Source organism: Malaclemys terrapin, chromosome 8, assembly GCF_027887155.1.
Source record: "Malaclemys terrapin pileata isolate rMalTer1 chromosome 8, rMalTer1.hap1, whole genome shotgun sequence".
Taxonomy (NCBI): Eukaryota; Metazoa; Chordata; order Testudines; family Emydidae; genus Malaclemys; species Malaclemys terrapin.
The window spans coordinates 8,010,960-8,036,253 of NC_071512.1; the positions used below are offsets into that span (position 1 = coordinate 8,010,960).

A 25,294-nucleotide genomic window follows, 5' to 3' on the forward strand; every position below is an offset into this window, starting at 1 on the left:
CACCCAGAAAGTGCCATTTGTGCCAAGGGTCTCAAACCATTTCATAATTTGATTACAAAATGCTTTCAAGGTTTAAGCAGTACTTCCACTGCCCATTTCTGCTGGCCATGCAAGGGGTAATCTATGCTTTAAAATGTAGTCCCAGCAGCCATTTTTCTGAACCGGACTTTGAATTTTGGTGATAAGGAGGGTTTCAGCCTCTAGATCCAACTCCTCCACACTCCAGTTTTGAATCTGGGTTCACATCCAAAACTGATGATACCGTTTTCTGGATGAGATGCAGCCCAAGATGGCAGAAATCTAGTTAAAATATCTGTTTTCCATCATTCAAAATTGCTGACGTCTCAGGAGATTGGGTAACCTGGTGAGATTTTTCAACATGTCAGCTCTTAAGGGTCATTACCACCCACCCTGAACCTCTGGGTTAAGTCTCAAGCTCACCTCAGAACTTGACCCTACACTCAACACCATCTCAGAATTGCCATGGAGGTATTTTATAGCTAGGTTCCAGATATTTGTAGGTTTACACAATCTGTCTCCCAGGAGTTAATGGGTAAGTAGCTTATCAGATTTCTCCTCCACAGAGTGTTTGTCTCTCATGAATACACTCACAAAGTAGTCTTTCAATTTCTGTGCAAATTCTGTGTCTTTTTTCACAATGATTATCCTTGCCCATTGAGGTTCTATTTTCTCTCTTTACCCTAATGTATTTATCTCATTCCCTGTGCTGAAATCTCGCTTCAGGCACCTCATTTTGTGATGTTGGCATGTCTCCTACTACAACTTTTTGGGAAGAATTTGAGTGAAATCTGCATACATTGCTGATTTCAGACTTTATGAAATCTTAGGAGCCTAAGTCCTATTGACTTACAGTGAGACTTAGGCTCCTAAGGGTGAGATTTTAAAAGGTATTTGGGTGCCTAACATTGCAAATAGGCACCTCATGGGATTTTCAGACACGCCTAGGTGCCTAACTCTCATGAAAAGAAATCACTGGGAGATAGGTGCATTGGGCTTTTGAAAATCTCACTAGATACCTATTTACTTCCTTAGGTTCATCAATACTTTTGAAAATCTGACCATTAGTGGTTTTTGAATATGTGATCCTTTGTCTTTAATAGGATGTACTTTATATAGCTATCATGTGCGAGAATTTAACTTTTGTAGCTTTGGCGGATGGAAGGTGAAGATATTCTGATGCAGAACAGGAAGTCCTAAATGAGTGGAAAGGGCAGAAAAGTCATCATTTTAAACTGACAAATTGATGAAAGCCTGCAAAGCATGTCTGATTCAAGCTGTTGGAAAAGATGATGATTGAACCCTTTGAAATAATAGTGTACTCTGTCAGCAGAATCATATTTATTAAACGGGATAACATTTTTAGGGGAGGGAGGATATTTCAGTAATACTTAAAGAAAAAGGTGTGCATTTTAAAAAAAATCAAATCTGTATACACAGGTATTCATTATTTCAAGTAATTTATTTCAACACATACTCTTTAAGTTTGAGCTAATTCTTAATAATTATGCAGCTAGTAAATGTAGATCTAATACTATACACCCAGATTTTAATTAACAATATTTAAATTAGAGCTCATGTGTGCTTTGAATGTCTGTTTGGATGTTAACTCATCATTCACAGTATTCTAAGAATGAATACTTTTGAACTGTGGAAAATATAGATTTTGCCTGTGCCTCAGTGATTTTTTTTTTTTTACTATCTTTGTTGCTAAATTTTAGCAAAAGTTGTGTGTGCAATTTGACATCTGACAGATTTATTGGGAAATGTTGTTTACTGAACTCTTAGAAGTTTTACTCATTTCTATGGTGGCTTTCAGGTGTAATTTTCAACAGTATGAAGGCTGGATTAGATGTGCCTAGTTTTTTCCGATGAATAAAACTGGTAGCTTATAGTGATGAGCAAACCTCCCAAAGTTCAGACACTTGTGGGAGCTATATAAGTGCCTAAGATGGAGGTGGGTGGAAATGTTAAATACTAGTAAAGTATTTAAAACTTTAAAGGGTCATTCCAGCAACTGAAACTTGCACTGACAGGGTGTTTTCAGATCCTCTTGCTCAAGAACAGGGGATGAGAGTGAGGCACACTGACTTCCCACATATGTTTACCCTTGCGGAACTGTGGGTTTCTCGGCCATTCCTCATTAGCTTTCTGGAAGAGTAGCATATGGTTGTGCCCAAAAGAGAGACCCTGGCAGTGGAGTGGGTAGTAGGCTACAGGGCCTTCTACTCATAGACCTGGTCTCAACAGCTCATTGTGTAAGAACTGTTGAGGGGTGGTGATAACATAGTTTGCATGATGGAGAACTGAAAATATGGGTAATTAGGTTCAGATTCTGATAGGCATCCAAACTTTTGAAGGCTTTCCTTAACCAAACCTCTGAGGTTCACCTAGTCCTCTTTCTCTAGTGCATTAACATGGCACCGTCACCTTCTCTATGAAAAATAATTAAGTGGGTTACTTTACTGTGTTATACTGTGAATAGACTTTGCAATAAGACTTTGTGATAGATAGCTTGACATCATAATACAAACTAGACTCCTTCAGTGAAAACTTAGTTTATATTGTTTGGAGAAACATCTCAGTGGTGCAGTTTGTAGGCAGAAGCTGGAGTTCAAAAAAGTCTAAGGAAGGAACAAAGCAATTGGTCTAGCAGCCAGCAAAAAGTCTATCACCTCCCAAAGTTACTGTCAAAGATGAGATAGGGATCTATAATATTAAGCTAACTAGTTTCTTGCCAAGCCAACACATCTGTGCTGTGGAACGTTTTAAATTTGGATCATAAGCAACTAACTTGGACTTAATTATATCCACTGTGCTCTCACACAAACTGAGGTAAATCAAAATACTAACCTGGTATTTACATACAGAATGCCAGATTCTTATCTCAGTTTTTCAATGTACATTGTCTTATATTTCCAGAATGTCCATCATTTCACATATGTGTTTGAGCACAATGGTAGATTATTTTTTCAAGAGGTGTGGGGTGTACCTCTTCACATCTGAGTTCAGAATTTGACTTCCAAGTTTTGTCTAGATTGCTCTCATTATTATTTTTCCTCATGACACTGAACAAAGACTTGCAGGAGGAAGGGTTCCTTCACAGGGGAAATGAAAAAGTGTCATTTGGTGATTAGAAAAGGGGCCTGGGAGTCCTGATTCATGGGTTGTGCCCACAGATTTGCTGTGTGACCGTGGGGGAGTCATTCAATCTCACTGTCTCTTGGGTTACCCTCCAAGGAAATGTGTGTAATGCTGATGGTGCTGCTTGAGAGAATAGAACAATAATATGGCTGTTGTAGGAGGGGGATTTTTCTTTTGGAGAGATTTTTGGACTACAAAGATTTGAGTAGCCAGGCCCTCCATCATGGTTTCTGCTTGACGTTACAAAGTTAAAAACAGGCATTAATGCTGTACCGAAATAGGCAATAAATGGATTGCCCCCCAGCCATTCCATGTCTGCTGTTGGCAACAACCATACAACTGAAAAGCCAGACGAATCAGCTGCATCTCAGTCCTAAAAATGGCTTGATAGGAGTTCTGATGTCCCACCTGAGGAAGAGCATGGAGCAGAAGGCAACCTCCCCACTGCAACTGATACAGCACTGACATCTTTAAATCATGATTTGAGGACTTCAGTAACTCAGCCGGAGGTTAGGGGTCTATTACAGGAATGGGGAAGATTGTGGCCTACAATGTGCAGGAGGTCAGACTAGATGATCATGATGGTCCCTTCTGACTGTAAGTCTCCGAGCCTATCTAACCTCTCTCTCCCCTTTCCCCCAGGCCTTTGCCCAGTCCCCAAGAGATAATGGGTACGGAAAACTTCAGCAGTAAGAGGTTTTTGTATCTTTTCAGTTATCATAAAAATGTTTGAGTGGACTGGATGGATCAACAAATTGCGGTAGCTGAAAAGCCATTTGAACAAGCTGCGTCTTGCATTGTGCCCTAAGAATGGCTGAGGTTCATGAGCTTTGATAGCCTGTGTAGCTGATTCACATCCAGTTCAGGTTGCTTGTAGCTAGAGATTGTGACTGAGGGCTCTTAGTGGCCTACGTTAAATGAGTTTGAGGAAGCAGCGGTTATACAATTGTGTCATATTGTACCTGTACGACAAAGGGCATACTTCAAAACTCAGTTTGAAATGGCTTACAGCAGAACAGGGCTAATAGTCACATTGTTTATTACATGACCATTGCTACCTCTGAAATCAGAAGCAGTGACTTTTAATAAAGCAAGCTCCCCGTTGCATAACAAGCATTAATAAAGATCCTACACCAGGAAACTTCATACAACTGCATAAATGAGTCTGCCTGTGACTTTTTCCTCACTGTGGTTGCTTTTATTAAGAGTGGCCTAATACAGAAAACCACTCACCGTTTTTTGCAGATCCTGTCAAATTTATCTGCAGGTAACTTACCTCTGATGACACCTGCAAAAGTACAGGGCTATTATTATTATTATTTGTATTGTAATAATGCCCAAAAGCCCCAGCCATGATCAGGGCCCCGTTGTGGCAAGCACTTTAAAAACACATTAATGTTTCTCAAACTTAATATACACAAAGCATAATGCATCCCTCACAACTAGGGTTATCATATGTCCAGGTTTTCCAAGACATTTCCTCTGATCCTCTGTCCAGGCAGATTTTTCTAATTAGAGGAAATGTCCAGGATTTTTCTGAAGCAGACATAGCAGCTCAGAAAGAGCTGGTTCTGCATCCCAATGGGTCCCTCCCTGCACCCGCAGCTGCTGGATCCTGCCCACCCAAGCCCCGGCTCCCAAGACTGGGATGGGGAGAGGCAGGGAGGCGCTGATTGATGGCTGGCACTGCGTCCTGGGCCTGCACCAGCTGCCCTGCCACTTTGACAGGGAGCGACACTGCCCCCACCTCAAGAGTGAGGCCCTCTGGCACCCTCCAGGTACCTCTCCCAGTACACATACACCCCTCAGCACCTCCCAAATACCCCCTCCACAATACTCCCTCCCAGTCCACACACACCCCTCCAGCACACTCCAAATACCCCTCCAGCACCCTCCAACTGTACCCCCCTCCAGCAGTGTCCTCTTTTGGAAAGATGTTAACCCTACTCACAACTGCATGGCTTGTTTGCATTGTACTTGGTTACAATGTCGGGTTCAAGTTTGCTTAAGAGAAATTGAAAAAGGAGGTGGGGAAATTCTGATGCAAAAATAAACACAGTCAGTATATCTCATATAGTGCACCAACTTGTGTCAGCCTAACTTTCAAGGGGAACAGTCTTTATCCCAGTACAGAGCACAAGGCTTGCATTTAGATAAAACAGCATCGTTTTTAATTAAAACACCTTGAAAGTAAACCATGGAATTAAATTACAGGAAAAAATGGTCTGTGATCTACAATAGTTTTGCCAACCCCCAAAAATACTTCTCCAAACCTTTAACTCTTTTAGATTCCCCCAGCCCTACTAGTCATCTTCTGTAAATGCTGAATCACCATGTGACATCTCATGAGACTTGATGCAAAATCTGCCCTTCCCAGAGTGCAGGAGCTGCAGTTCTGAGAGCATTTTTGTGTGCTCTGCTTTCCTGTGTACCAGCATAACATTAGAATCTGACCCTCACGGATTAAGGACAAACAGGAAGCTCCATTCTGATATCTCTTAGAGTGGTATAAACCAGGGCATCACCACTGAAGTAACTGGAGTTACACTGCTGAATAATTAGGATGAAATCAGAATCAGCTCTACATCCCTTACTCTAGATGCATGCATTTTTTTTGTATCGGGCTATCTGTACATTGAAGTAAATAGATCTGCTTGTAAGGCAGAAGTTATATGTTTGAGGAAAGACACCACAGATCTGGAGCGTTCTACTGGTAATTTTCTGTTTCAAAGTGTAATTCTCATGTACATTTGAGCACATCCATTTCAGAGCTCAGTCACTTGGCTCTCCTTTCTCCAATAGCACATTGAAACAAACAGATGCCATTCATATCACACGTTGAAATAAGTGTGAATCTATTTCAGTGTGTTGTCATATGCTTTCCCCCCATTTTAAATAACCAAGGAAATGCAATGCAAAGAAATGATTAATGGTAGAGCTAGTCAGGAAATTTCTGTCAGAATATTTTTCCATTGGAAAATGCCATTTTGTCAAAATCAAAACTTTCCGTGTAGATTTTGATGAAATTTTGTTTTAAAAAAAAGTTTCAACCTTATCGGAATGGAGCATTTTAATATATTTTTGGAAGTAACTGATTGTTTTGAAATGTATTTTATATTCCATTTAAAATTATGATAAAATATAACATTAAAAGAATCAAAATCTGTTTTGAACAGAATCTCAATCTGTTTCCTAGGGTGCTCATAGAGCACCATAACAAAGTGCTACTTTATACAGGCACAGTTTCACCCAGTGAAAGAGACAGCGGGTCTAGCTCCCACAGAAGGAGTATTGCATTGGAGCTGAATCAATCCCTAGATGTGACGTTAGGATCCAGGGCTTTGATTTTGCCCTATGTCTGAGAGAAAACCTACTACCCAGATGCCAAGGAACCTTTACAATGTTTATGCTTTTCTATTCATTCACAAAATGTGTTTGTTAGATGTCAGTTGCGTGAACTGTGTAACAATGTTTCAATGCCGTTCTGTTAACATTTCCCTGCCAAGTTTTAATTTGGCATGTAGTAATGATACAGTTGATGTATTGCTTCACTATTGTTAAAAAAGGCTGAGGTTAAGTTCTGAAGGCTAATGGGAAAGGAGCGTGTAAGAATTGGGGTTATGCCTCATGAACTAATAAAACACTTAGTTACACGTCACACTTATTTCCTATACACAGAAGATTTTATTTAATGTTTATTTTATGTATATTTAAGGTACTGCAAATTTCAACTTGTTATCAATGAGCATATATTCTTATCCCAATGCACATAGAATCAGGCAAATTAGCATCCCTGCATCAAGATGATAATTCCCTTGAGTGTGTGGGGCATCTAGTAAAAAACACAATGAAATGTCCTTGTTGGCATAAAACTTTCCTTTAAACACATAATTTATTTTAAACAAAAGTGTATATGTAAATCCTTCAGTATGTTAATCTGCCTTTTCAAAAGTCCCTGAGAGGAAAGATAAAGATATTTCAAATATAGGAGCCTAAAGTTAGGGTTCTAAATTCACATTTAGGCACCTAAATAATTGACCTAATTTTCAAAAGCACCAAGGACTAAGTAGCTGTCACTGCCTTCATTGGGAACTGCAGGTGCTCACTACTTTTGAAAATCAGGCCTCTTTTTAGATGCCCAAATGTGAATTTAGAAGCAAATTTAGGCTCATATTTTTGAAAATCTATACCAAATGTATTAAAATACATTCAAATAACAGTCAAAGAAATGTTTATAAAGTAGACAGTACATGATTTTTACAGCTAGATCAGAAGTGAGTTATATTTTATATGGTCCCTTTGGGACAAAGGTATATTGGAAAAAAATAGGAGTGTATTGATATTGTTTTTAATAAACAACTCTCCAGAAGCTTAATAACTTATCCCAGTGAATATGTTTCTTATGTCAGAAACAAACCATGAAATATAAGCGATTCTTTATGTCCCACACATAAAATAGTCCACTTTTGGCCCATGATTTAGTAGGGGGTTCTAATGATCTGAAGGGAAGGGAGCAGGGAATATATTTGCCTTGCAGATATTTATTTATCTACTTATTCTAATTTGTAAAGCAAAAAACCAAACATATTTATAAGACCCTAAGTTGGCCTTCTTTCACTTCTCTCATCATAGATGACCCCAATCAGCTCTTTTAATAGCTAATATTTTGCCCAACTTGCTTATAGTATTATTTTTTCTGTATTCCTTGGACTTCTGTATTTCGTTCTCCATTATAATATTCATAGCGTTGTCTTCAGTGTTCTTAGAATAGTTTGCCTGTGTGCATGTGTGATTATGTATAATACAAAACCCCCTGTTTTCTATGTTAGTATTTTACAGATTTTGTTATGCTTGTATGGTTTGAAATTAATCAATTTTGACACAATAAAAACAACCCATTTGATTGACTGTTTTATAAGGATATCACCCTTGAGAGTATTTTAGTTATTTAGTCCATGATTTAGGGAAGCACTTTAAGTTTCATTGACTTTAATTGGTTCCTGAACAAGGATGGTTCCTGATTTGATGCCTATATGGAGCCTTTATGGTAGAGCCCTGTAGTTCAGAGAGAAAAAGTTCTCTTTCGGGTAGTGAAAATGCCCCTTTTTTACAAATGAGTGTGGTTGATCTGTATCTTAAAGACACAACATATAAAAAGCTTGTGTTTTATCATTGCTACTGTGATTACTTATTGACAGAATCATTATTAAAAATATCCACACTCTTTTGCAGGTGAATGAAATCTACCATGACGAGTCCTTAGGTGCCCACATTAATGTTGTCTTGGTGAGGATAGTCTTGCTGAGCTATGGGAAAGTAAGTAAAGGCTAATTTTAATAATGGATCTAGATGTTCCCAGGATTCTTTTAATGGACTGTGTAATTCATTTGTGACATATACTACTCTATTTTAATTGGTTCATTGTCCATGTGTCTATTAATATAGCATTAATGTATAATATGTAATTTACATCTACACTTGTTTGTTTATTATATGAAATGCATGTTGACAAATAACTGTAACATAAAATTTCCTGTTGTGTTTTCTCTTATTATGTCACTTTAAGTTACCACTTTGCTTTGGCAGTATTATTTCAAGTTTGTTTTAGAGAACTTGTGGCAAATTTTATGGGTAATGACCCTTTTAGCCACTAGAGGGGGTGTGATATATATACTGTGTATGTTATACATGCATAAGCAGTGACATATAATTGTGTGTACAGTTATATTACCATATATAAGTATATTGTGTGATCCATTTTGCTGAGCACAATGGCTCTGATCCAGCAAATCCCTTAAGCTTGTGCTTAACTCAAGTTGGACGACACATGTTTAAAGTTAAGCATTTGCTTTGCTGGATTGGGGCCAGAGTGCCTTGCACTTTGCAGAATCAAATCAAAATTAAGTATTACAAGGTTTTTTTTATTTTTTACTATTCTGTTGCTATTTCTGTGGAATGGGTCAGTTTACAGGCAACACTCCTGTAAAGAACATTGAAATGATGAGTGATTTTGAAAGTGGGATTACTTTAAAGCCTTTAGTACTTTTACCTCAGTTTTGCCTGAGCAACTTCTAATTCTTTGGAAACTGGAGGAGAGTTATAAGGGTACTTATAACATTCAATGAATGAGGACAAGCACTACCAATACCTCTTAGGTACAGCAGAACCTGCAACTATTCAAGTGAAAATATTTTTATGATCTAGCTTGCCTTTTTGCGACTACAGTTACTGTCATTTGGACATTCGTGAACTGTATCTGATTTGCAGAGACAGCTAAGTATTTAGACATGCAAGTGGCCTAAATGGTATCCATAAACAATAGAGAGTCAGTTCAGCTGGTATAAATGGGTGTAGCTCCAGTGAAGTCAACAGACTTATGCTGAGTAGTAGCTGAAGATCTGGCACAACACCAGCTCTTTGCTGAGAGTCAGGAGGCCCTGAGTTCTAATCCAGGCTCTACCACTGACTCACCACGTGGCCTTGGGTTAGTCAATTGACCTTTCTATCTGAGCTGCCTCATCTGTAAATTGAGGATCGTAATACTTTCTTGCCCGCCTCACAGGGTGATGTGCTTTGGAGATATAAAGTGATATATAAATGCTAAGATAAGGAGTAGAATGTGGGGAAAGTGGTCCAGCATTCATAGTGTATATATTTAGAAAGTTGGGTTAAAATAGGGGAAATAACTTAATAATTGCTATATGGATAATAATTGAGAGAGAGTAAACAGGCTAATAATTCTCAAGTTGGGGTGGTGGCAGCTGGAACCTTTATCAATCAATCAGTTGCCTTGTTTTATAATGCCCATTTATTAAATGTATGCATTGCTATGTCTATCTCTGTATAGTTATACATCTATAATAATCTGATATCTTATAACTTCTGCTGGTTTATCTGCTGAAATACAGTAAGTACAGTAGATCCCAATTTCAGATTCTTGTTTGCATTCCAAGGAGAGAGTGGATTGTTTTTCAAGAAGGAAAGAGGGAAAAAATCTAAACAAAAAATATTGTTCATTAATAATTTGCTTCTCACCGATACTGCAGACCTGTATAGAAAGCAGTGTGCTTCTGTTACTAATTTGCATCCCAACTAGGTTAGCAGAGGATGAAAACATTCACTCCGTATTGACTGTTTGGCCTGTGTGAAAGGAGCAGTCAAGTTTGCAATGGGCATATGATCACATTACAAACATGACCATTGCAGTTAGCAGGCGCAGTAGTGAGTAACCTGGAGCTGGATTCTGATACCCAATGGGTAGCATCTGAGTCTGCGAGTAGCCCCACTGACTTCAGCAGAATTATATGTGGAGTAAGGTAGCATTCGGGTATCAGAATCCGATCCGGAAGGAGCATCGAGACGGAGCTCCCCTCTCCCTTTTAGAGGTTTTGGGCCTGATTCTCATTTACACTCCAGCCTCTTTGCACCATTCTGGAAGTGTAAAGGGGGCTTTAAATGAGTGTAATTTATATAATTATAATTATAATCTACCCCCTGCTCGTAGGCCCCATTACCTAGCCAGAGTGGCATAAAGGAGTCTTAGTGTAAGTGGGAACCAGGCCCAGATTTCTCTTCAGAGTAGGGTTGTCAGGGAAAGGACATTGTACTGCCCCTGCCTGCTCTATCTGTTCTGTGGAGGGGGGTGGGGGGGGGAAGAGGCCTCGAATCTTGTGCCAGCAGAAGCAGTTTTAGAACTAAAGGGATGTGCACAAGCTGAAACAATCCAAGAGTAAAATGGCCTGTTTGGCTTCACTGTGTGAAAATATCACCACAGAATCTTGTTTGAGTAAGTATTGCTTTAGAAACCTTCCAGTGGGTACCTTGAGGCTTGTTTGCTTCATTCTGAGCAATTTGGTATATAGATCACCAGCCTGATAAATAATCATAATCTTTACATTGGGGTTCCATAATACATGGGGCATGGATGAGTGATGCGCTGTTTTTCCTTTGAGGTTCTGACACAGTTGTGAGTTATTGCAGGTACCGCCCACCCCCAACAGCCTTTCACTGTATTGTTTTTTAAAGAGGATTATTTTATTTTATACAACATGTCATCTGTTGGTGAGGGTAACACAGACAATACTGTAGGTTGCATAGCAACCAGCTTTTTCAATGGTTGTTTCTGAAGGCATCACAGTCACTGAACTGCACTCATTTTCAGTATTTTCAGGGCAGTAAAATGAACCCAGCTGTAATTTTGAAAATTTCAAGTCCTTGACATTTCAACAGTTAGATGAGAATGAACAAATACAGAAGGGATACAGGAAGTTGCTCCTCTACATTCATTGTGATAACATATTGCAGCTATCTAATGAATTGAAATCAAAACATCTGAGATAGTTGGATTGAAATGGCACTTTTTCATGCACAAATTATTGCTTCCACACTTAAGCCAAGCAGGAGAGAAGTGATATTTTTTCATAATGAATAAGGCTTGACTGTGACCTTACAATCTGTCATGAGCAAAGGGCAGCATATAGCTGGGCTGCCCCAGGAGTAGACCCTGGAACAAATTGTGATTGAGAGTCACAATTCAGTTCCTGGATCCCCACTTGTTTATATCAGTAGCAGATTACTACCCCCTCTTCTGCGTAAATGCAACTGCACCAGCAGGCACATTGAGGGTGCGTGGCATCACGGCTCCATCCAGTCCCCACATTTGCCCCAGGGATATTGGCCCTCCAGAGGCTGTTTTCTGCACTGTACTCTGAAGCATTTAGCCCATGCAAAAGAGAAGGGGGGACATTTTCTCTCCACTCACTCCCCTGAACAGGCACATAAGGCAACCAATGATTTTGTCCTTATTATTGAAAATGTTTTTTGGGGGATGTATGTGCCATAACTATAGCACCACAGCAGCAAAGAAATAGTGAAGAAAATTGTTCAGTCAGGTGCATAGTTCCAAATTAACTTTGTCTAATTTAGTTTGTCACTTTCTAATTTTAATCTGGATTCACTTCATAATTCATGAGAGATACAAGATGGGCGAGATAATATCTTTTACTGGACAAATTTCTGTTCATGGTTGGAACAAGCTTTTGAGCCTATGGAAAGCTTGTTCCCTCCACCAACAGAAGTTGGTCCAGTAAAAGATATTACTTCACCCACCTTGTCTCTTTAATATCCTGGAGCCAACATGGTTACAACAGCATTGTAAACAATATATGATCATTCATGTTTGTCTTCCTTTCTGAAAAAAAAATTCATTTTCTTATGTAATGTTCAACATTCAGTAAAGTCAGAGAGATTTTGAAGTGCCCAGATACTGCAGTGATGGGTGCTTACAGTTGCTGTAGTTAGATTTTTTGGATGGAATATAGGGAAGTAGAATACTCAAAGAAGAAAGAAATAGGGATTGTTCCTGCTCTATTGATGTCAGTGGTAGCTGGATCTATTCTAAACTTTGTAAAATACAGATAGATTTGGGGGGGAAGCTATCACCCAACATCTAAATTGATAATTCAGATATATTATTTGATATAACCGCTCTGTAATCCAATCTAATATTAAAATAATCACAGTGAAATAAACAAAATAACAACCAGAAAACCTCACGGAGAAAATGATAGAAGACAAGATGAATGACATGAGAATGAATAAAAACGACAATTTGTAGTAGTAATTCTTAAGATTTAGACAGGGCTTTATATTCCAAAGTGCTGAACAAACATGAACTACTGTATTCTCCCAACTTCCCTGTGAAGTAGGTGAGTAAAGATTATTATTCCCATTTCACAAATATGAAACAAAGATGTTACATGAATGTTCCAATACAACACAGCAAGTCATTGGCAGACCAGGGTTTAGAATTCTTACATTCCTGGCTTCCACCACCATGCGCAGTCCATCATACAATACTGCTTCTGTGCACATGTAGCAAGTACGCTAGAATATGTTGATGTCTCATAACAGCAAGAGAGAGAGCTAGACACACATTAACCATAACAGGCATCATGCAAACAGAAAAGAATTTAGGAAGGATTTTCCTCTAGGATCGCTCTGGATGCAGTTCACCAAATGGCCACCAGGATCAAAATCCTGGCTCTATTGACTTCTGGGGATTTGATTGATTTCACCCTGTATCTTTTCATGACAGGATGTTTTCTTTAACTATGCCAAATGGTATTATGATGCCTCCATGTGGATAGGAAGTAGCTGAGCCAGCCATGCTGGTAAGAAGTGGCTTGCTTTGAGCTAGCTTCCTTTTTTCTCCATTCTTCACAGAAGGGTAATGAGAGTAATGTAACTAAAGTGGAGCTACAAGTATGGGAAGGCTGGAAGGACAAGCTTATTTCATAGATTCATAGATTCTAGGACTGGAAGGGACCTCAAGAGGTCATTGAGTCCAGTCCCCTGCCCGCATGGCAGGACCAAATACTGTCTAGACCATCCCTGATAGACATTTATCTAACCTACTCTTAAATATCTCCAGAGATGGAGATTCCACAACCTCCCTAGGCAATTTATTCCAGTGTTTAACCACCCTGAGAGTTAGGAACTTTTTCCTAATGTCCAACCTAGACCTCCCTTGCTGCAGTTTAAACCCATTGCTTCTTGTTCTTATCCTTTGATACTGAATGAGGTGCCTGACCTGACCACCTTCCATTTGCTCCTGATTGGTTTAGAAAGGGGGTCTGCTGTGGTTTCAGGGCTCAGTTGGATGAGATGCTGAGCACCCTATACTTCCATTGAAATCACTATGTTCAGGAGGCCCTCAGTAGCAGCTTATAGAATTGATGCACTTTTGCCAAATTAGTAACTGTTACCTATGGTATTTATTAATTTAATCAGTCATTCCTTTATTTATTATTGTTACTGCTTATTACATGAATTGCGGTAACACCTAAAAGCACCAGTCAGGATTGTGCTAGGCTCTATACCAACACATAGGAAGATAGGGTCCCAGACCCCAGTTGCATGCACCTGACTCCATGCAGGTGTAGATTGAGTTGCAGGACCAGGCCCTAAGTATTATTTATTTGTGTATTGAGCTTTGCTTGTTGTGTTGCTGTCTATGTAAGTTTGCATCATTTTTCCATTAGTTTATATGAGTGGTGGAGGGGTATTTTATCCTCTCTCCTTCTGTGGGAATGAATGAATCACCTTAATTTTAAATCAGACTCATCGCATATTTTTTCTAAACTCATTTTGTTGGGGGCCTTGTGGGGTGCTGCACTGGCTGACCCTATACATTGTACTTTGTATTTCCGATTTGCTTATATTTATACAGAATTAGCAACTGAGAAATCACTACTATCAAAAAGTGTTAGAAATCCTTCAAACACAAAATGTCAGTTTGCTGAGTGAGCTCTTTTTATTAGTGTGGTTACCATGGACACCAGATACTCCCTTTTATTTATTTTTCCTTATCTAGTACAGTATGACAGGAGAGAATAAATTAATCTAATATATAATAAATAACAGAAATGCCAGATAGAAATAATGTGAACAGAGTTTTTTATGGAGTGTTCACCCATTTAGAAAAGGAAAAGCATAGATTTTTAGATTGCCTCAAAAATATACACGCTCCAGTACTCTAACTTTCACTATCAGTGCTTTTAAATCTAACAAATTAAGCTTCCCTTGCTCACCCCCATGGAGCGTCTGCAAATTCTGAAGAATGGCAGTGTCTTGCCAGTTGTTACTCTTGGAGCACCATCTAATGGATGAGTTATGAAAGATCTTTTTTCTAGCAAGACAAGCCAAAGTTCTTTGCATTCTTGTCATTTGGTACCCACTCATCAGTATTAATATACAACCAAAGCCAGTTATTCCAAATCCCAGTTAACCAAAACTGTCAATTAACCAAAATGTGATCATGTCCCTAATATCAATATGTGGTTCAGAGAAATTCTCAATTTTAATGTTCCTGAAAGTTTTGGATTGCTTTGGATTATATTTTTTTCTACTATGCACCTATACAAACTTTAATATTTGCAACAGTTCTAATGTTCCACAGGGCAGAATCTTAACAATTAGCTGTCCCTGCTTTCTCCTCCACACATGCGGGTTGTTCCCCTACCCAAGACCTGTCTACTCAGCAGACATCCCATGGTGTTTCTGTTGCCTGCCCCCTGAAGCGCCCAGAAAATTCCTGGTTCCCTTGCTGCAGTGAGAATGAAGTTTCTCTCTCCACTGGCAGCCTTCCCATCGATTAGTTGAGTAACGTTCTCCACAGTCCTGCTGGGAAATGTGTCTTTTTCAGCTCTCTCTGAGATCCTAGCCAGCTGTAGCACCTGCAGGCTCTTGGCAGCTGGCAGCCAGCAGCACAGACACATCCTTAGCAACCAGTACCACATACCTCTTCACCTCCTACTCAGCAAGTGCCTGCTAGCCCACACGCCTCTGTGTTTGCAGACTAAACAGGGATGGATTTTTGCCTCACTCCAAGTCTTGGTTTTTCTGCCCAGTCTGTTTCTACCCCTGTTTTTTTCTTAATCCTCAGAATCCATTTTCTTTCCACGGGGACCAATTCAACCCAGGGTCGCCTTACCTGGGTCTGGGGGAAACTCACCTCTTGTCAACAATGGGAAATAATATAAAGAGTTATGTAGTGTCTTGGTATCTCAGCTTATGGGAACCCCCAGTCCATCAAGTCTTTCCATGAACCATCTCCACCATATCTCATGTCCCATCTGCCATGCCTACCCTCATCTGTAACACATCCCTATGGTTCCCATGGATTTCTAAGGAATCTGTGGTACACCCTTGCCTCATCTGTTTTGGCAGGCCATTCTTTTACCTATTCCAGTATTTCCCCCCACAGCTCTTTTAGGAATTCCCTTCTCCTTTACTGTATTAGAAGAAATGACAAATGCATCCTTATGTCTAAACATAAAACATATTGATTTTCTCTCGTTTTTGGCACAAGCTAGTTTTTGTTCTCCATTAAGTACTTTGGAATGATAAGAGTTTATAGTACTGTATGTACATTTAAATTGCTGTGGCTTTTGTTATGATAACATTGTTGTCCTAGCAACATTACTTGTGCAAATGGAAGGCCAGAGTTCACATGTGTGTTTCATACAAATTTTGGAAGACACAGGATGGATCAATTAGTCATCCATTTTATATCATCCCACATAGAGTAACCTTTCATAAGTATTAACTGCACACCACTGAATATACTATGCCTGAAATGTTTACAAAAATGCTATTTTTAAAAAAGCAAATGTTAAGATTGGACTCTAAAATACCTTTTTTTTGTCCCTCACCCAAGGATATTTATCCTTTACACCACACCTGACACACATTGGCTCTTTTTGAATCACCTAAGTGGTTACTAGGTATCACAGGTATAATATGTTCCCCATAGGAAGTGCTGCTTAATGAGTGGACGGCTACATTTTGTGCCATTATCAAGTGGTCTTCAGATGTAGGATGAGTTGAATTAATTCATTGTTGACAAGTGCAGACTTCCAAAGCACACTTAGCCATTGCACCTAACTGGATATCCAGTATCATTCAAAGGCCCAACAAAACAATGTTAACTCCTCTGCTCCCTTGCACTGCTGATTAAAAAGTCATGCGCATATTCCGTCAATCTGCCTTTCTTCAAATTGCTTTCCTCAGCCAATAAGCGTTACTCCTCTCTTATCCTGGATGAGTCTTAGCCAACTAACTGTTGTCCAAATTCTAAACTTGGCTGCATGATTGGTAAGTAATTGCACCATCCGGATCTGATGAAATTGAGACATAGAACCGGGTGTCATCTTACTAACTCTTCTAGCGGCCTCACATTAGAGCTAGTTGGAAAAAAATTCAAAATAGATTTTTGTCAGAAAAAGCTGTTTTGACTAAACCAATTTTTTTAATGAAATGGTTTTGATTTAATTTCCCATGAAAGAAAAAAACATTGAAATTTTTTTTTGGAAACTTTTTTTTTGAAAATTCCAAATTTTTGTTTCAAAATTCCAAAATGTTATGATATAGGTTTTCATTTTTGTATTTTTACATTACATTACAACACAGGCGACACTTTGATCTAGAAAATATATTTCAATCAGTACTGAGTGGCATCTGCCCTTAATTATTTTTAAAATAAAATAAAAATAGAATATTTCAAGTAATATATTGTCATGAAATAATGTAAAATAATAATTATAATGATAAAATATAAAAATGAGAAAAAACATGAAGTAAATTCCAAAATGAAATTTTTCCAATATGAAAAGTTTTGGAATTTTCATTTTGCAGGAAATTTTAAAATATTTGTTTCTGTTCCAAATTGGAACAAAACCAAAATTTTGAAATTTCCCCAGAAAAATGCAATTTCCGGGACAGGGTGATAATTTGCGAGGTTGGCCCCAACAAAAGATGGGGGAGAGGGGGAGGGTTAAGCAGACGCTGTACAAACCCTTCTTAAGGAATTCCTATCACCTTGTTTTCCAAATACACCAATAATGGACCCAAGATCTCCCTTCTAAACTTCACCCGCCAAGAAGTACCAAGACCCAATATGCAAATTGTAATTGGAAACTCCCTCAGCACTTCAGTGAGTGACACTGACTGAAACTCAAGCAGAGAAGATTTAACATTAGTTCTTTCCTACTCCACACCAAACCATGGTTCTGCTATCTGTGAGGCTGGTAATCCAGTCTGATTTGTGTACTCTTATTCATGGAGTAGCTGGAAAACTTTAGAAATTGTGAAACTTTTTATGCTGCAACTGAGAGGAGCCAACACAGATTACCCAGGCATTTCACCACTAGGGACAGTTGGTTGGAATTTTTCAGATACTATGGTGGAGGCCTCCTGCAGAGATATGAGTTTTTAATGTCATAATTGATCAGACTCAGAACAAGATTGCTCTCATCATCCCAGCATCAAAAACAAGCTTGAACTGGAGATTCAGGTTTAGTTTCTTCACAAATTTCTTAATCAAATGCTAAATTAAACTATAATTAACCAAGTGTTAATGTTGGAGGGTAAAAGAGAGTGAAATGCCATCCACAGTTTCTGTAGAGGGAATGTGTTAGTAGACAGCTTCTGTGGATTAGTCAATTATTTCGCAGAGTAGGTGGGTTCCATTTCAGATTAGTCATTTAGGGTTGAATCTAAGATAAATGGTAGCAGAGGACAGAGAATATATCTGTTTGTTCTGGTGAGTGACAGGGTGCATAAGCCCTGACTCATTTTAATTTTAAATGCTTTGAATTTTAGCAAAGACAAAATTTTAATCAATGAGGAGACTGAAGTTATAGGCCACTAATGGCTCCTAAGTGAGACTAAGGTTACATCTTCACTAGGAATGCTGCACTGCTGTAGCGCTTCAGTGTAGGCACTCGCTACAGCGATGGGATGGGTTCTTATATCGCTGTGGTTAATGCACTTCCCCGAGAGGTAGTAATTGAGGCAATGGAAGAATTCTTCCATCAACCTAGCGTTATCTACACCCAGGGGTAGGTCGGTTTAACTATGTCACTCGGGGGTGTGGATCTTTCACACTCCTGAGCGACCTAGCTGGGTCAACCTGACTCTTTAGTGTCAACCTGGCCTGAGTATGTGTCACGTACACCATGCAGTGAAATCCCCATTGAAGTCATTAAGAGTTTTGCCATTGCCTTCAATGGGGCCAGGATTTCACCTTGGGAGATCAGAAGAAGGTGTAAGTGATGACAACACAGACTACGCTGGACTCACCTCCTCCTGACTTGTGGCCCGCTAAATTCCCTGTAAGCTGTGTGGCTGGGCAGTTGCCTATTAAGCCCAGCCCCACGCAGGGACACCTGTCCCTGCTGGCCCCAGCATGGACCTGACCTGCCCCAGACTTGACATGGCTGGGGGAGAGGACCCCCTCCCCCAGCCCCAACCCAGCCCCTGTATGGATCTGCCATGACTGGGGGAGAGGTGCCTCACTTCCCTTTCCCCCCTCCCCCAAGCCAGGTGCTGCTGTGGGGAGAGAGAGCTGGGGGGAGTCCTCACTCCCCACCATAGCCCCGGGCAGTCTGCACCCCAAACTCCTCATCCCCGGAACCACCCAATCCTCTGCCCCAGCCCTGAGCCCCGCTCCCACACTCCGAACCCCTCGGCCTCTCCCCCACCACATGAATTTTGTTACACATCACCTCCATATTGGTGCACATAACAAAATTCATTCATACATGGGTGGGAAAAAATAAAGGGAACACTGGTCATCATGACGCTTTATTATTATTAGTATTATTATTATTATTATTCGCATTAGAAGTAAGGCCAAACAGGTGTTTTCCATCTCTGTAGTCTATGGACCAAACTCTCTGCTGGTGTGACTCTGCTGAAGTTAGCAGAGAATTTGGCAATAGGTTTCTATAAGAAGGAGAAAATGTAGGCAGAATATCAAGAGAAGTTGCTGACAGTGAGATCTAGCAGCCTATGGAATAATCTGCCAAGAGACTTGATGGAAGCCACATTCCTTGACATATTTAAAACTAGCTTGGATGAAATCATAGGAAATGTGTAATGAGGAACAATCATGCACTGTCAGGAAGATAACTGAATGAGAATGTTCCAGCTCTAGATTCTATGTACAGTAAACTACATTAGACACTTCAGTACCTTAAATCCAGGGTGACTTGCCTACATATAGATTGATTAAATAGAGGGTAATATATAAGTTAACCATGATCTTTTCTTGCAATACATCGTAGGCAACATAAATTATGTCAAAAATGCCATAACTAATGTGTGAATGGACATGTGATATTTCCATACATAGTTCATACAATAAGTTTTCTTCTTGCAATATTTCCTTTAACATGAATGGAGCTTTCATACAATGTTTGAACAAATGTCTAAGCATATTTTCAAAGGTAACAAATTGAGAAAGGTTGGCCAAAGTTAATTGGACTGAAATGCTTTGGTCTAACTCAGGGGTAGGCAACCTATGGAACGCGTGCCAAAGGTGGCACGCAAGCTGATTTTCAGTGGCACTCACACTGTCCAGGTCCTGGCCACTGGTCTGGGGGGCTCTGTATTTTAATATAATTTTAAATGAAGCTTCTTAAACATTTTAAAAACATTTACTTTACATACAACAATAGTTTAGTTCTATATTATAGACTTATAGAAAGAGACCTTCTAAAAGCGTTAAAATGTATTACCGGCACGCAAAACCTTAAATTAGAGTGAATAAATGAAGACTCGGCACACCACTTCTGAAAAGTTGCCGACCCCTGGTCTAACTAAAGATTTTGGGTTCAATATAGAGGTATCTGGGTGAAATGTAAGGGTATGTGATATGCAGGAGGTCAGACTAGATGATCTAATAGTTCCTTCTGGCCTTATAATCTATGAAACGACGAAATAATAATATTTTTCTTCTTTGAATATCCAGTCCATGAGCTTAATAGAGATTGGGAACCCTTCCCAGAGTTTGGAGAATGTATGTCGCTGGGCCTATCTACAACAGAAGCCTGACACTGCACATGCAGAATATCATGACCATGCTATTTTTCTCACAAGGCAGGATTTTGGTCCATCTGGCATGCAAGGTAAGGTATATGCTGAGTGATAAAATGTCTTATAAATATTACAGTTACTGATTGGGGTTTCTTTCACCATTCAGAAAAAGCTAATTTAGCTTAGGAGCCACTAACATTTATCCTTAGTGTGAGTATTTTGCCAAGTGCTATTTGTTTTCAGGTGACCTATACTAAGAATGCATTCCTTTCTAACTGTTTCAGTTCCCATTGTTTTACATCTCCATTTCAATAGCATTATTTTGGGGAACATGTAGGGTGACCAGAGAGCAAGTGTGAAAAATCAGGATGGGGGAAGGAGGGCCTATATAAGACAAAGCCCCAAATATCAGGACTGGCCCTATAAAATCAGGATATCTGGTCACCCTAGGAACATGTCTTTACTCTTATTCAAGCCAAGGAAATCTTATTGCTTTGATCACTGTATGTAAGTTATGTAAGGTGTGTATATTGCTTTGATCCCTGTATTTAAGGTAGGGGGTGTGGGTGTGTGTGGGTGTGTAAAATTATATATATAGGTTTTGCTAAGGAGTAGATTGTGCCTTAAGGCACCGCTCCAGAATAGTCATTGTAGTACTCCAGCAGGAGCTCCCAGAAATATTGTGCCTTAATAGATGCTTATTATTGAAGGAGCCTAGAACAGCATAGACAAGAGTAGCCCCTGCTTTTACCCCTTTACAGGGCATAGCTCCCTTGTGGAATCATCCTGTTGGCTGATTAGAGAGCATGAGGCTCCTCCCCACTCCATTTGGATTGACTAGTGCCACTGTTGGCATTGGCCAAGAGCCCTCTTGGTACCCATTGAGGACTTGAACTGTATGAAGCCCCTATGACGTCATGCTAGAGTAGAGTCCTTGTCTTCGCACTCTGTACCCCTTCACAAGACAAGCTTCAGAATGGCCTTAAAGGAGATTACACTGAATTCTTGGTGAACTGTGAAAATAAATGTAATTGGTTCAACAGCCAGACTTCATGTCTTTTATAGAAGTGGGAGCACATGATTAAAAGTCCAGGGCAGAGATCTCTTGTTACCTTTCAAAGCAGTATTTCAGTTGTATCCAATCCATGCATGATCTAGGAAATTAATGTGCTTGTTCACATGGGATAATACTTGATTGACTTGGAGCCAGGTTTTATGTTTCTTCTAGATAGGCACCATGTACACCAGCATAAAATGAATGTATTTATTCCTAGTGTGCATTGTCTTCAGTAGACATGTGACTGGTTATCTGCCTGGTAGTGTAGTGTTGAACAAGGTGTAGTGAGTGTGCAAACATTTATGCCTAGAGTTGAATCTCAAATACTGTTACCTTCTTATGTAAAGACCCATGTGTCTCAAGACTAAACAGCCTGCATTCACCCAAGAAAAATGGTTACTCAATATTATTTGAGAACAGGAGAAATACTCTAGCGGCATTATAACGTAGTAGTGGCAATGTGGTCTACTGGTTTGAACATGGGGCTAGGAACCAGAAATTTTTAGGTTATAACCCCAGCTCTGAATCATTATGGATATATCTACACTGGAATAAAAGATCTGCAGCATGGCTGTAGCTGCCCAGGTCAGCTGACTCAGACTTGTGGGGCTAAAAATCACCTTGTAGACATTCGGGCTCTGGGACCCTCCCCCATCATTGGATCCCAGAGCTCGAGCTCCAGCCCAAGCCTGAATGTCTACACCCCAAAGCCCGAGCCCGACAAGCCGGAGTCAACTGACAGGGCCAGCCGGGGGTGTTTAATTGCTGTGTAGCCATACCCTGAGTGGCCTTGGAGAAGTCGTTCAGCCTTTGTGTGCCTGTTTCCCCATCTGTACAAAATGGAGATAATAATGATTGCTTGCTGACATCACAGGGCTGTTATGAGGATTCAGTATTTAGGGCCAAGATTGTCCACAGTGTAGTTCAGGATAGAATTTGGCCCTTAATATTCATTCAGTGCTTAAAATAATGTAAAGCACTATGTGGCTGTTAAGAACTCATTTTAAATATGAATAGTGTAAAGTGGGTCTAGGAGGACATGTTAGTTTAGGACATGTAGCACTATGCTTCTCCCTTTCTGGAAGCCTGATGATGACACTTCTGTAAGTACCACGTCTGTGCTGCTGCAAGACCACAAGTGCCCCAGCAGTAGAGATTAGATGAAAGTGTTGTATAAAGAGTTCTCATAAACATTCTCTCACCCAGATTCACTTATTTCTTGAGTCATGCTTTCTCTGTTTAGGCTATGCTCCAGTTACTGGAATGTGTCATCCTGTACGAAGTTGCACCCTCAACCATGAAGATGGTTTTTCCTCGGCATTTGTGGTGGCCCATGAAACTGGGCATGTGTAAGTACTTTAAAAGGTCCTATCTTATTATGTCTTTGATGCTGGGGACTGTTTGTGGCGTTGGGAAGGTTTGTCCTTGTGCTTAAGAGAGAAGACTAAAGAGTTAGGCCTAGATTCCATTCTTAGCACTGACAAAGAATGCCTTTGTGACTTTGGACAAACCCATTAAACACACTTAGTTTTTGCAGCTGTAAAATGGAGGCATCCTTACCTATGTCACAGGTGCATTCTGAGGCTAAACTGATTAATGCCTACAAAATGCATTCCGATCTCCTGGCAGAAGAGCAACATATTTATTGTTATGCAAAATAATTTATTTGCTATAGTGGAAGACATGACTCTCGAAAGCAATTCTCAGGAAACATAGTCACGTCTTCTATGTGTGCATCACCTTGTAGTAATACCGTATAACACCTCATAGAGGGTACACTGTATGTTACAGCATAATAATATATGCCAAGAACTGAAGCTACATCCACTTCCTAATACATTCATTTGAAGGATACGACTATTTTGTTTGCTTGTGTAGTAAGAACCAGTGTCCAGGCAGGGAGCTGGCAAATCTTTTGTTATTTTAGGATGACTCAGTTTCTTCAGGAATAAAACACATTCATTTAGATGCCCTCATCTCCTCAGTGGAATCACAAATCCCAGAAGTTTTCACTGAACGGGGCTTTACTGTTCCTACATTAAGAACACTTGTCAGAGTCCGGTGAATCCAACAGTGCATATTAATTAAATAGGGACACAGAATTGATTCCTACATGTATTTGGTTCTCACATCACTAACCTTTGGCTTCATCATTTCAGCAGCTAGGAACATGTGATCAGAATGGATGATACATCACTAAAGATGTCTTTAGCTTTTGAAATCACCTTTAGTCTGAACATGTTACCATACAGTTAGTTATCAGTGATGTGTCTCCTGAAAGAAGACCCAGTATCAGTCAAATTTCATTCTCAGAAAAAATATAGTAGAAACCCCTAACAAAGGGAAAGAGGGAAGATTGGTTTTGTTTTATGTTTTGTTTTTTTTTAATAAAGCAAAAAGGAAAAAAAAATGCTGTTACTTGGGGTGGAAGTTTTAAAAGCTTCCTAAGTCACTTAAGAACCTAAGTCCCATTTACTTTCAGTCGGATTAAAGATCCTAAGCCACTTAAGGCTTTTGATTTTACCCTTGATGAAAATACGCTTGTTCTCCTATCTTCTGTTCTAGATTAGGCATGGAGCATGATGGCCAGGGCAACAGGTGTGGGGATGAGGTCCGAATGGGGAGCATCATGGCCCCTCTTGTCCAGGCTGCATTCCATCGCTTCCACTGGTCTCGCTGTAGCCAACAAGAGCTGAACAGATATCTACAGTGAGTAACTCATGAAGCTGACTCTGTCTTTGGCTAGGATGTTTTTAAAAGCTCCTCTGAGAGTCATATTTGAACTTTGTGCTTTTATTAGCTATTAAGACTGGGTTTTTAAAAAACCCCAAACCTCATCCTGCTGGGAACAAGACACTTTTCCAGGAGATGCAAATAACAAAGGCTCAGATTGACTATTCATTTAATTACAGCTATTATTGTTACTGAAATTTGATAATATGTACACTGTCATCCTAGAATCTGCAAGCAAATATCATTACTGGTCTTGTTACCAACTTGCTTCCTCCCACCCTGCAGCTGATGGAAAACCTGTCTCATTAATCTGAGTAACACTCTTCAGTTCTAAGGGTAGCTGGAGAATTGACTGCAACTCTGGTTGGTAGCAGTACGCATCAGCAGCATTTCCAACTACTAAAGCTGGGCTGAGCCAGTTGCATTGTACTGTGATACTTAAGGAGGAAATTGTGCCTTTGGATGTGTGTGCAGGGCTCCCACTGACTTCAGTGACAGACTTTCAAGAACACCAAAAGGAAGAATTTGGCCCTAAGGCTTTCTTTCTATGATTACTTTATCTTTAAATACCCTGTCATTACAAAGGCCAGTCCATTTCCCATGCTTTCTAACAGCCTTCCTCTATGTTCCTTTCCTCTTTAAAGGGAAACGATCAACTTGAAACTTAGTTTCAAAAAGCGAATAAAAAAAGAACTCCATATGCTTCTGTGTCCTCCTGTCAATGGATGCATTTTTCCTATTTTAAAAAAAATCTTTTTTTCCTCTCTGGTCGCTGTGTAAAAGACATACAAACAACAGGGGGAAACCTATTAACTGACTATACCGGGAAAACTCTGAAAATGCCTAGAAAAAAGTTGCAAAATACACAAAATAAACAAATTAAAAAAAAAACCACTCTTTATTTTCTCACTTCTTTTTAAGTTATGATATATGAAGTCAATTTAATATACAGTCCTCAAATAA

The 25,294-nt window shown here is 39.6% G+C and overlaps 1 protein-coding gene across 2 annotated transcripts in view; it reads left to right on the forward strand.

The window, feature by feature from the left end:
• Positions 1-25,294, forward strand: part of ADAMTS2 (ADAM metallopeptidase with thrombospondin type 1 motif 2) — a 265,090-nt gene that overhangs the window by 191,019 nt on the left and 48,777 nt on the right. For both annotated transcript variants that reach the window (XM_054037724.1, XM_054037725.1), the window contains exons 5-8: positions 8,395-8,478; positions 20,477-20,633; positions 22,842-22,947; positions 24,164-24,307. In XM_054037724.1, coding sequence (XP_053893699.1) covers positions 8,395-8,478; positions 20,477-20,633; positions 22,842-22,947; positions 24,164-24,307 — 491 coding nt within the window. The remainder of the gene's footprint in view (positions 1-8,394; positions 8,479-20,476; positions 20,634-22,841; positions 22,948-24,163; positions 24,308-25,294) is intronic.